This window comes from Pelobates fuscus, chromosome 9 (genome assembly GCF_036172605.1).
Source record: "Pelobates fuscus isolate aPelFus1 chromosome 9, aPelFus1.pri, whole genome shotgun sequence".
Lineage (NCBI taxonomy): Eukaryota > Metazoa > Chordata > Amphibia > Anura > Pelobatidae > Pelobates > Pelobates fuscus.
Genome location: NC_086325.1, coordinates 84,064,620 through 84,076,895, shown reverse-complemented (window position 1 = coordinate 84,076,895; position 12,276 = coordinate 84,064,620). Strand labels below are relative to the sequence as shown.

Genomic DNA, 12,276 nt, shown 5'->3' with positions numbered 1-12,276 from the left:
GATGTGTGATGAAAAATGGTGTGATGTTAGAAACATTTACAAAAGAAGTGTTTTTGTTTCGTAGCTTGCGCTAACGTTTCTTTAAATATCGTTTTATGAAAGTCTGAGAGACATGTCAAGCGGTAGGATTGATTCCATTCTGTTTAATCATGCATCTTTATCACAACTTGCTGCAAGTGAAAGCTCACGCCATGACAATAACTCAACATTTAATAATGTCATTCCTGAAAGGTAGGAAAGCGAGTGAATAATTTAGGCTGTTTGATGGGAGCACGTAGCTACTCTAGAGACGCTAAAATATATCTATACAAAAGCTTCCATAAAAATCCTAATATGTATATGTTGCCGAGCACAGTTAAATTATACCTATAGCTCTTATTTTGGTGAATTAAAGCAGTGTGATCACATCAGAAATTAAATTAAATTAATTAAATATAAACATTAGAGAAAAAAGCTGTATCATAAAGCACAGCTTTAAAGTTCCTGTCTTTTTGAGCTCCTAGTTTTCTGTATGTGTGTACAATAATGCTGTGCATCTAACGCATTCTTTGTTTTCTCATTAAGAGTAAATTGTCTGTAGGCACTATGGATGGAAATTGTTGAGCTTTATGTATATTAAAGAGTAAATTGTGGTGAACTGAAGCCTAAATAGGAAAATTGAGGTTAATATAGCAAACTGTCCCTTTAACCCCTTAAGGACCAAACTTCTGGAATAAAAGGGAATCATGACGTGTCACACATGTCATGTGACCTTAAGGGGTTAAAGGAACACTCCAGCATTATAAACACATCATTTATAAAGCTGGATTGTTGGTGAATCTGTTGGGCTTCCTTTGACTCCCTTTCCAGTTAAAAAAAATGAAAAATGGGTGAGCTGATGCATAAAACCAAAACAGATAAAAAAAATTGTAACAAAAACACTTAAAAACAGCTAGTAAACCACTACTGGTCTGCCCACACACACCTCTGCAACCTACAGATCACATAGACGGACCACCACTGCTCACACAGGCTCCACTTCCCCCAGACTATATGGACTAGATGCGCTTCACACGTAAAAAAAAGTCACAGACAATAGTGTACCACCGAGCCCACGCACACCTCACCTCAGCGACTCACTCCTGGACACAGAGGGTCAACCGCTCTCAAAACCGCGGGGGACCAACCTCAAACGAGCTACTATGGAGAAGCCAGGTGTTGAGCTTTATGTATATTAAAGAGTAAATTGTGGTGAACTGAAGCCAAAATAGGAAAATTGAGGTTAATATAGCAAACTGTCCCTTTAACCCCTTAAGGACCAAACTTCTGGAATAAAAGGGAATCATGACATGTCACACATGTCATGTGACCTTAAGGGGTTAAAGGAACACTCCAGCATTATAAACACATCATTTATAAAGCTGGATTGTTGGTGAATCTGTTGGGCTTCCTTTGACTCCCTTTCCAGTTAAAAAAATGAAAAATGGGTGAGCTGATGCATAAAACCAAAACAGATAAAAAAAATTGTAACAAAAACACTTAAAAACAGCTAGTAAACCACTACTGGTCTGCCCACACACACCTCTGCAACCTACAGATCACATAGACGGACCACCACTGCTCACACAGGCTCCACTTCCCCCAGACTATATGGACTAGATGCGCTTCACACGTAAAAAAAAGTCACAGACAATAGTGTACCACCGAGCCCACGCACACCTCACCTCAGCGACTCACTCCTGGACACAGAGGGTCAACCGCTCTCAAAACCGCGGGGGACCAACCTCAAACGAGCTACTATGGAGAAGCCAGGTGTAACCACCAAGGGCAACCCAGTACGCACCCCCTTGACACCATCAGACCCCGACAACGCTGCCGGCGACTTCAGACGGTTACAAACCCTCAGTGACAACCTACTACATCTCGCTAATATCTATCAGACCGTTTTCCATACATAAAAAAGTGCAACCTGACCCTATAACATGCATGTACATGTACCATATTAGAATGTTGAATATCTTGTTATGGCTGTTGTGGCTATACTAAACACTTTACTGCACTGAAAAAATAAAGAATTAAAAAAAAAAAAACAGCTAGTAAAATAAATAGAAGTCCTTATGAGTATACAAAATAGTGTACCAGGTTAATAGCTACAGTCCCAGAATAGTTATCTTTCCTATCACAAATCTCCGTGTGGTGTTCCTGATTATGCCTTCACTTCATGATAACAAATGAAAGAGAGAAGAAAAACAGGAAAACACAGTAGTGCAATATGTAAATTCAAAGGTAGTACACACAACACTAAAGCCCAATTTCCAAGTCACCTGTGATAGAGCTTAAACAAGGTCCAGATTAATCAGCATACTGTTGTTTAGATCCTGACTTGTAGGATATCCCTCTGTCAATTTTCCACAGCAGAGAAGCTGTTTGGTGAACTATATAGCGCAAAAGGAAAAAAACAATAGTGCACTCCATTTAAGTAATTGCAGAAATAGTGGTTGAAAACAATAGGGTGAGCAGACAAACTGGTATGAACCCCACCTAGTATTCTTTGACAGATGTCTGCAGGTGTAACAGGTAGTAGGAGCAGAACCAATATAAAACAGGAAACAAACTAAAAGTATGTGGCAGAAACCAGAAATAGAGGTAGCCAAATAATACGTAATTAGTAACAGACACTATGAAATCCACAACTCATTTCATCCCTTAGGGCTTTATTCTTTTTACCATATTTCTTTCACTCCTGATACCTTTATCTGCTTTTGCGTCATCAATATGTCATCAATATCGCATAAGTGAAAATACAGAATTATTGCCACTGTGCATACGTCACGTATACTGTAAATTTGACTGCGTTGACATTCATCAAAAGCTTTTCATAAATATTCTATCTTTATAAAAAGCTCAAAAGTGACAGCCAGTTTCAGTAATATGTAGTAAAGCAATTAGTGGCTGGGGCTTTGTATGAGCTTTAGTTATTTTTTTTTTCATTGTTTCAACATTTCAGTGAAATGTAATCCGTGCTATAAAGAAGGCTGCTTTTGTGTCTTTAAAATCTCTCTTATTGCTAAAGAAAGGCTATTAAAGGAACTAGCATGTTGTCTTGTGACAAATGTTGTGTGGTATAAACTCCATCAATCCTTTTATCAAAGCTATCTTGTAGCATTTTTGCAGTGTGGGCTGTTAAGTAAGATTGATATGAGCATGAATGTATAATAACATTGTTCCTTCACAGTTTATTCACCTCCCGACTTCTGAATTTAGGTCCCTAGGAATCCAGATCTCCCAAATGCATCTCAGGTTCAAAAGGAAGAACAGCGGAAGATTGATGAAGCTGAGCCTCTTAGTGCCACTGAGTCAGACGAAAAGGAGAAACTTCTTACACAAGTACAGTAAAAATACTATTGTTTTGGATTTGTCCGGCACAAGAGTGTTTGAAAACATATATAGCTGCCACTTAAGTTAACAGATATGATTACGTTTTCGAAATGTGTTCTGAATGGTGTGGATCCTATGTGAAACAGGCTGTCATTGCTGATACAGTGATAATTGTGTTAAACTTAAACTACGATAGAAAGTGAGACTCTTAATGGAAACATTGAACAACAGTTTAAACAAAAGTGATGATAAGATATGACCAAACACATCAATTGCAAAAGAGTTTTTTTAAATACAGTTTTTCTCAAGGATTCTCTCTTTATTGAGTCGTATGGAATAGGGTGTTATTTTCTCTTTATGTAGCGTTTCATGACACTATTATGTACTAAATAAGTCTAGATTATATGTGGCGTTGGAAAATATTGGTTTGTAAAACTTCACATGTAATTTGCTCCAGAATCCTGGCGTATTCGTTGACTAATTGTAGGTATAATTATGTACGGTATCAACCAAAATAGGCAGCAGTGTTTATTGGAAAACAAAAGTAAGGTACATTTTAATTATCTTTTTAAAGTCTTATTTTGTCTGTCTGTCTGTCTGTCTATCTATCTATCTATTATTTTCCTAATGTATAATGTGGTACAGGAGGGTTGTACATTCTACTGAAGAATATGTAGCCTTATATAAATAACAATAATAATACAATTTGTTAAGTGTGACCTTAAATACCAGCACTTTGGATCAAGCAATCAATTCACTTGTCCCATGATCAGGACGGACAGGAAACATAGAAACATAGAAACATAGAATGTGACGGCAGATAAGAACCATTCGGCCCATCTAGTCTGCCCAATTTTCTAAATACTTTCATTAGTCCCTGGCATTATCTTATAGTTAGGATAGCCTTATGCCTATCCCACGCATGCTTAAACTCCTTTACTGTGTTAACTTCTACCACTTCAGCTGGAAGGCTATTCCATGCATCCACTACCCTCTCAGTAAAGTAATACTTCCTGATATTATTTTTAAACCTTTGTCCTTCTAATTTTAGACTATGTCCTCTGGTTGTGGTAGTTTTTCTTCTTTTAAATATAGTCTCCTCCTTTACTGTGTTGATTCCCTTTATGTATTTAAATGTTTCTATCATATCCCCCCTGTCTCGACTTTCCTCCAAGCTATACATGTTAAGATCCTTTAACCTTTCCTGGTAAGTTTTATCCTGCAATCCATGAACAAGTTTAGTAGCCCTTCTTTGAACTCTCTCTAAGGTATCAATATCCTTCTGAAGATATGGTCTCCAGTACTGTGTACAGTACTCCAAGTGAGGTCTCACCAGTGTTCTGTACAATGGCATGAGCACTTCCCTCTTTCTACTGCTAATACCTCTCCCTATACAACCAAGCATTCTGCTAGCATTTCCTGCTGCTCTATTACATTGTCTGCCTACCTTTAAGTTCTCAGAAATAATCACCCCTAAATCCCTTTCCTCAGATGTTGAGGGTAGGACTCTATCAAATATTCTGTACTCTGCCCTTGGGTTTTTACGTCCAAGATGCATTATCTTGCACTTATCCACATTAAATGTCAGTTGCCACAAGTCTGACCATTTTTCTAGTTTACCTAAATCATTTGCCATTTGGCTTATCCCTCCTGGAACATCAACCCTGTTACATATCTTAGGATCATCCGCAAAAAGACACACCTTACCATCAAGACCTTCTGCAATATCACTAATAAAAATATTAAAGAGAATGGGTCCAAGTACAGATCCCTGAGGTACCCCACTGGTGACAAGCCCAAGCTTCGAATATACTCCATTGACTACAACCCTCTGTTGCCTGTCACTCAGCCACTGCCTTACCCATTCAACAATATTGGAACAGTGTCAAAAGCTATGTGCAACAGTGTCAAAAGCCTTACTGAAATCTAGGTAAGCAATGTCTACTGCACCACCCTTATCTATAATTTTAGTTACCCAATCAAAAAAATCAATAAGATTAGTTTGGCATGATCTCCCTGAAGTAAAACCATGTTGTCTCTGATCTTGAAATCCATGTGTTTTTAGATGTTCAACAATCCTATCCTTTAACATGGTTTCCATCACTTTCCCCACTACTGAAGTAAGGCTTACTGGCCTATAGTTGCCCGACTCCTCCCTATTACCTTTCTTGTGAATGGGCACAACATTCGCTAACTTCCAATCTTCTGGGACTACTCCTGTTAACAATGATTGGTTAAATAAATCTGTTAATGGTTTTGCTAGTACACCACTAAGCTCTTTTAATAGCTTTGGGTGTATTCCATCAGGTCCCATTGACTTATTTGTCTTTACTTTTGACAGTTGAAATAGAACCTCTTCCTCTGTAAACTCACGTGTAATAAATGACTCATTTATCCTTTTTTTTAACAGAGGTCCCTTTCCTTCATTTTCAGCTGTAAATACCGAACAAAAATATTCATTGAGGCAGTCAGCTAGACCTTTATCCTCATCTACATACCTTCCTTCTTTTGTTTTTAATCTAACTAATCCTTGTTTTACTTTTCTTTTCTCATTTATGTATCTAAAAAAAGTTTTGTCCCCCTTTTTTACTGACTGTGCTATTTTCTCTTCTGTGTGTGATTTGGAAGCTCTTATAACTTGCTTAGCCTCTTTCTGCCTAATCTTATAGGTCATTCTGTCTTCCTCACTCTGGGTTTTTTTATAATTACTAAATGCTAACTTTTTGTTTTTTACTATTTTGGCCACATCTGCGGAGTACCACAGTGGTTTCTTGAATGTTTTGCTTTTACTGACAAGCCTAAAGCAATTTTCTGTTGCCTTCAGTAGTGCAGCTTTTAAATAATCCCATTTATTTTGGACTCCATTTAAGTTGCTCCAGTCTGATAATGACTCCTTTACACATATTCTAATTTTAGAAAAGTCTGTTTTTCTAAAGTCTAAAACTTTTGTTTTTGTGTGGTGTGACTCAGTCACTGTCCTTATATTAAACCACACTGACTGATGATCACTGGATCCTAAACTTTCACCTACAGTAATATCTGATACCAAATCTCCATTTGTTAACACTAAATCTTGTATGACCTCTTTACGAGTTGGCTCCTCAACGACTTGTTTTAGAGACAATCCCAGTAGGGAGTTTAGAATATGTGTGCTTCTGGCACAAGTAGCTATTTTTGTTTTCCAATTCACATCAGGAAGATTAAAGTCACCCATGGTGATAACTTCCCCCTTCATTGTCATTTTAGCTATTTCTTCAACTAGTAGATTATCTAACTCTTCAATTTGTCCTGGGGGCCTATAAATCACACCTACACGAACTACTGTGTGATTACCAAATTCTAACGTAACCCAAATGGACTCTATGTTCGTCTCACTAACCTTTATTAGGCTAGATTTTATGCTATCCTTCACATACAGGGCCACCCCTCCCCCTTTCTTGCCTTCCCTGTCTTTTCTATATAAAGAGTACCCTGGTATTGCTATGTCCCAGTCATTTTTTTCATTATACCATGTCTCAGTAACAGCGACTAAATCTACACTATCAGTTGCCATTATTGCCACAAGTTCATGGATCTTATTCCCTAAACTGCGAGCATTTGTAGACATGACTCTAAGCTTATCATTTTTTAACAAACTTGCTACAGGCACCTTCTGTCCTTGTTTTGGGGGACAATTGGATTGATGTTTTATCACCCTTTTGCCCCCCCCCCCTCCTAGTTTAAATACATCTTAGCAAAACCTCTGAACTGCTCACTGAGAACATTTGTTCCCTTTTGAGAAAGATGCAAACCATCTTTTTTGTACAGTTTATTTCCATTCCAAACAGAGCTACCATGAGCAATAAAGCCAAATCCTTGCTCCCGACACCATTCACCAAGCCACAAGTTAAAGTCCCTAATACGCATCCGCCTGTCATTCTGAGTGTTATGCACAGGCAGAACTTCAGAGAATGACAGTGTGGAAGCAACCTGCCGTATATCATTGGCAAAAACACTAAAAACTTCCTTAACCTCTGAAACCTCATTGCAAGCCAAGTCATTTGTCCCTAAATGGACAAGTACATCCAATTCCCCTTCCTGCTTTGCTTGCTTAACAATATTACAGATACGTCTCCTGTCTCTGTGAGCAGTAGCTCCGGGAAGACACCTCACAAGACCACCATTGTCCATCTCCACACCTCTTATGATGGAATCCCCCAACAACAACTGCTTTCTATTAGGCCTCATCATAGTCTTCAAGCCTCTCTGCACAACACCACTAGCCTCAGTGCCTCTTTCCACAACACCTCTAGCCTCAGTGCCTCTCTCCACAACACCTCTAGCCTCAGTGCCTCTCTCCACAACACCACTAGCCTCAGTGCCTCTCTGCACAACACCACTAGCCTCAGTGCCTCTCTGCACAACACCACTAGCCTCAGTGCCTCTCTGCACAACACCACTAGCCTCAGTGCCTCTCTGCACAACACCACTAGCCTCAGTGCCTCTCTGCACAACACCACTAGCCTCAGTGCCTCTCTGCACAACACCACTAGCCTCAGTGCCTCTCTGCACAACACCACTAGCCTCAGTGCCTCTCTGCACAACACCACTAGCCTCAGTGCCTCTCTGCACAACACCACTAGCCTCAGTGCCTCTCTGCACAACACCACTAGCCTCAGTGCCTCTCTGCACAACACCACTAGCCTCAGTGCCTCTCTGCACAACACCACTAGCCTCAGTGCCTGTCTCCATGACACCATTACACTCTGAAAGTGCAGAAAATGAATTATGTAGAACAACAGACTGTGCAATATGCCTTTTATCCACAACTCTAAGTCTACCAGATCCTACAGTAATCCATCTGCCATTCCTAGTATGTCTCTGTGGCAGTGGCTTTGCAGCAGTTCCAGCCTGAGTTTGTTTACCAGATAGTTTACAAATCTCAGACTTCAAAAATACAATCTCCTGCCGCAAGATAGAGAACTGTCTACAGATTAGACAACAACTAAACCTCCAAAAAGTGGAACGCGAAACAAATGCATAGCAACTATTACACTGAACTAAGTCTGCCATTCCAATGAGATCAATTATTTAAATCAAACGAATCTTAACTTTTTATTTATCCTCCTGAATACCTCAGATTACCTCCAGTTTATCTCCAGAATATCTCCAACCACAGACACTTAGAAGCAACACTCTCCAGAATATCTCCAACCACAGACACTTAGAAGCAACACTTAGAAGAAGCAACCAAGCTCTCAGGAGATATCCTTGACCTTCTCTGGGGGCCCTTGTTGCACGTCTGCTGACATAAGGCTGCCCGAGCTGCCATCCAGGGGTTTCCTCAACTATAAAAGCAACATTGTTAGTGTAGTCATAATTTCCATTGATATCCACCAGAAGTTACAGGATGTCCATGTAGCGTTTATTTTTACTGGGTGGCGTTTATTTTTATTGACATATTGGAGGTGGGCCCTGTATTACAGGCTGACCCAGGTGGCGACAAATGAAACCGCAGGCTCTGCTCCTGTGCATAGCTGTTGAAATGCATGCCTAGGAGGTGGATGCTTTCCATGGCGTTCTGAATGCTCTGCTGAGCATGAGAAATTTAACTCCACAAGTTGGCTCCAATTTGAATCGCCCAGGATATTGAAAGACTGTCATACCTACCTGATAGCCAGATAGTGCTCGTCAGAACCAGATTACGTTTTTTAACTTTAAAAGACTATTTATTACTGTAATTAATATGACTTATCTATTTGTCTGTCTATCTATCGTTTTATTTATTTTTTGTCAATTAGAATTTTAGTGGTTTCCAACATGAAATGCATGAAAAAGGGCATTCATTCTCAGGATGAGAATATCATTTTGCCTCTTTATAAATCACTGGTAAGACCACATATTGAATATGCTGTTCAATTTTAGGCACCTGTTCTAATGAAGGATATTATGGCACTAGAAAAAGTGCAGAGGCGGGCTACAAAATTAATAAAAGGAATGGAATATTTCAGCTATGAAGAAAGGTTAACAAATTTAAACCTATTTAGTTTAGAAAAACGTTGCCTGAGATTTTGTCTATGGCAAAGGAAAGGTTTTTTTTACTGTAAGAACAATAAGGATGGGAAATTCTCTGCCTGAAGAAGTGGTTTTATCAGAGTCCATACAGATGTTCAAACAGCTACTAGATGCAAACTTGCAAAAACAGAATATTCAAGGATATCATCTTTCAATGTAGGGTAATAACTGCTTGATCCAAGGATAAATCTGACTGCCATTTTGGGGTCAAGAATGAATTTTTTCCCTAGTTTGTTGCAAAATTGGAAGTGCTTCAAACTTTTTTTTTGCCTTCTTTTGGATCAACAGCAAAATACAAATGTGAGGAAGGCTGAACTTGATGGACGCAAGTCTCTTTTCAGCTATGTAAATAAGTACTATAAAAGGGCACGCAGGTCCACTGAAGTAACCCCACAAAATATTTTTGTTAGCTACGAATTATGAAGGCTAAAATAAAGTGAATAAACAAAAATGAAGACATGCAGGTCCTTCAAGGGATATCAAAGCAGTCTAACCAAAACATAAAATAGAAGCGCAGCCAAATATGTTAAACCATTTGAGAATATTTAACATCTCGGGGCCCTAAAGAAGCAGGAGTGAAATATCAATGTACATACATCTCTTGACCAAAGATCATCTTGAAAAACTAAGGAATAGAAGCCATCCTCAGTGCAACAAGAGTACATAAGCAGACAGACAAACAGACATGTAGTGATAAACTTCCATGTATCACATATTATAAAATATGTACATGTGTATATATTACACATGCATTTACCGTCTGTGTGTCCACTCTTTGTCTTTATTCACGTTATTGTTTTCTTCAGTGAACACTGCATTTTGGATTTCATACTTTAAGCCGGATAAAGGAGCTTATGGACTCCTATAGTATGTCAGTAAATTGGATGTGTAGTAATGTTAATTTCTACCCACCATGTAAATATATTTTGAGAGTGTTATATAACAGAACAGTTAGTTTACATGACTTGTGATTTTTTTTGTGCAAATAATTATATTCCTTCCGGAGTTTCCCTTATTCAGACATATTTATTTAGACTTACAGTGTTTCAAAAGCCTGCTCTTTTCAGTTTATACAAATATAGTTGCAGGAGCTGGAGTTACAGATGTCAGTTCAGCCTTTCTTCAATTACGCAATGTATGGAAAAGAAGGGTGCAGATTAAAAATACTGCACAGGCAAGCTGCATCAATAGACAGCTTTGCTGATTAAGTAAAGGCTGCACAGGCATTACTGTGGTCTCTTAGGAATGGTCTTATGACATAAACCCTTTTCCACCAGCGGTTTAATGGGTATGTTATTCAGCCCCAGTTGCAGTTACTCTCATCAAGTCTGAGCAATGGAACTACTGAATAAGCTGGTACCATCTAAACTGTTTTCACTGTTTTGTAAACGGGTTTGTATGCAATATTCTCCTAGGCTACTGGGTGCATATGATCACTGGTGGGGGGAATTAGGGTCCTGCACAGTATGTGCGCTCTCACTATTTGCACAAGTTGGATGGATTTGGTTGGCAACAAGAGTATGAGCAACAAGTAACGCAGACTTAAACTTTAGTATCATGTATAGAGTAAAGAGCGTATTACTGATCCTTAGGATGTCGAAGGAGTGATTTGGGACATGCGTCATTATTGGCATAAATACATACAGAGTGGGAGTGGTCGATGTTAATAATGACTGCGGAATCACGTTGCAGGCGGCACAATGTATGGTGTGGCAATGCTGAAAGTGTTATGGTACTTTTTAGCAGTAAACCAAAATGTTTAAATGTCTATCTGTTCCTGTCCAAATCAATAAAATTAAATTGCGTATATACGCTGAAGTAATTAAGTCTGACACACAAGGTTCAGGTTAAAATAACTTCGAGAAAATTTATTGGCAAGTGAGTAAAAAGCGGACACGCAGGCCCTTTTAAGAGACATTTTACGTCATCATTGATTATTAGAATATCAGCAAATAAACATCATTAATTGGATTAATTGTTAAGTGTCGGGATTAGTGTCCACCTATCAATATTATTAATTGGCTCAAAAACTAAGTGGTTAGTCCCGTGTCCACCCACCAAGAGGTGGGATTGTTCTGGACACGGGTGGGGGACAAGGGGTCTTGAGCGTCATTTTACACAGTCGGTGATCTCAGGCCTCGTGGCCAGGTGCAAGGTCTCTTATGAATAGAACATTTCATTACTACTGTGTTCTCATGGCCTTCAAATTATACTATGTTGCAAATCTAAGGAAAAGTCAGCAATTCCTGTGTTAATCATGTCTTTATAGAAAATACAGTCTTTGTCTATTGTACTAGATGTGCTGGGAAATTCTGTCATGTAAGGTGGTTTTAAAATGAACAAGTTAGGTTATGAGGACAAAATGGAGGATTGAAGAAGTCAGGTTAGGAGGACAAAATGGAGGATTGTCACAGTATCAAGTTAAAATGGAGTTAGTGCAATAATTAAATACACATACAATAAGGATTTTTAAATAATCCCACATCAGTCCCCCCTATGAAATGTTAGATTCTAAGAGATAAAACTTTATTAAGTTAGTACCAGGAAGACGTGTTAACCCAAAGGCACAGAAACCTCGTGGCCGCTAGCTAGGTGTTAATGCAAAGTGCAAGACTGTCCCTAGATCTGACCCTGATAGGCTGGCTCATCCGTCAGTATGGCTCTCGAACACTTCACACCCATGGGTGTCCCATGGCAGCTAACCCACCACTTCTCCACACGGGGCCTTTACCATTCACTGACAGATGCTGTCCCTAAGCTAGTCCCTTCCTAGAATTCCTGCACTTTATCAACAAAAGGGATTGTTTGCAGCGGCAGACAGGGTGAGTTGATGTCTTGGAAATCTTGGTCATCAACTTCGAGATG

General features: G+C 39.1%; 1 protein-coding gene across 2 annotated transcripts in view; it reads left to right on the top strand.

The window, feature by feature from the left end:
• SMARCA1 (SWI/SNF related, matrix associated, actin dependent regulator of chromatin, subfamily a, member 1) overlaps positions 1-12,276 on the top strand; it is a 208,483-nt gene that overhangs the window by 157,398 nt on the left and 38,809 nt on the right. For both annotated transcript variants that reach the window (XM_063432114.1, XM_063432115.1), the window contains one exon: positions 3,244-3,366. In XM_063432114.1, the coding sequence (XP_063288184.1) occupies positions 3,244-3,366 (123 nt within the window). The remainder of the gene's footprint in view (positions 1-3,243; positions 3,367-12,276) is intronic.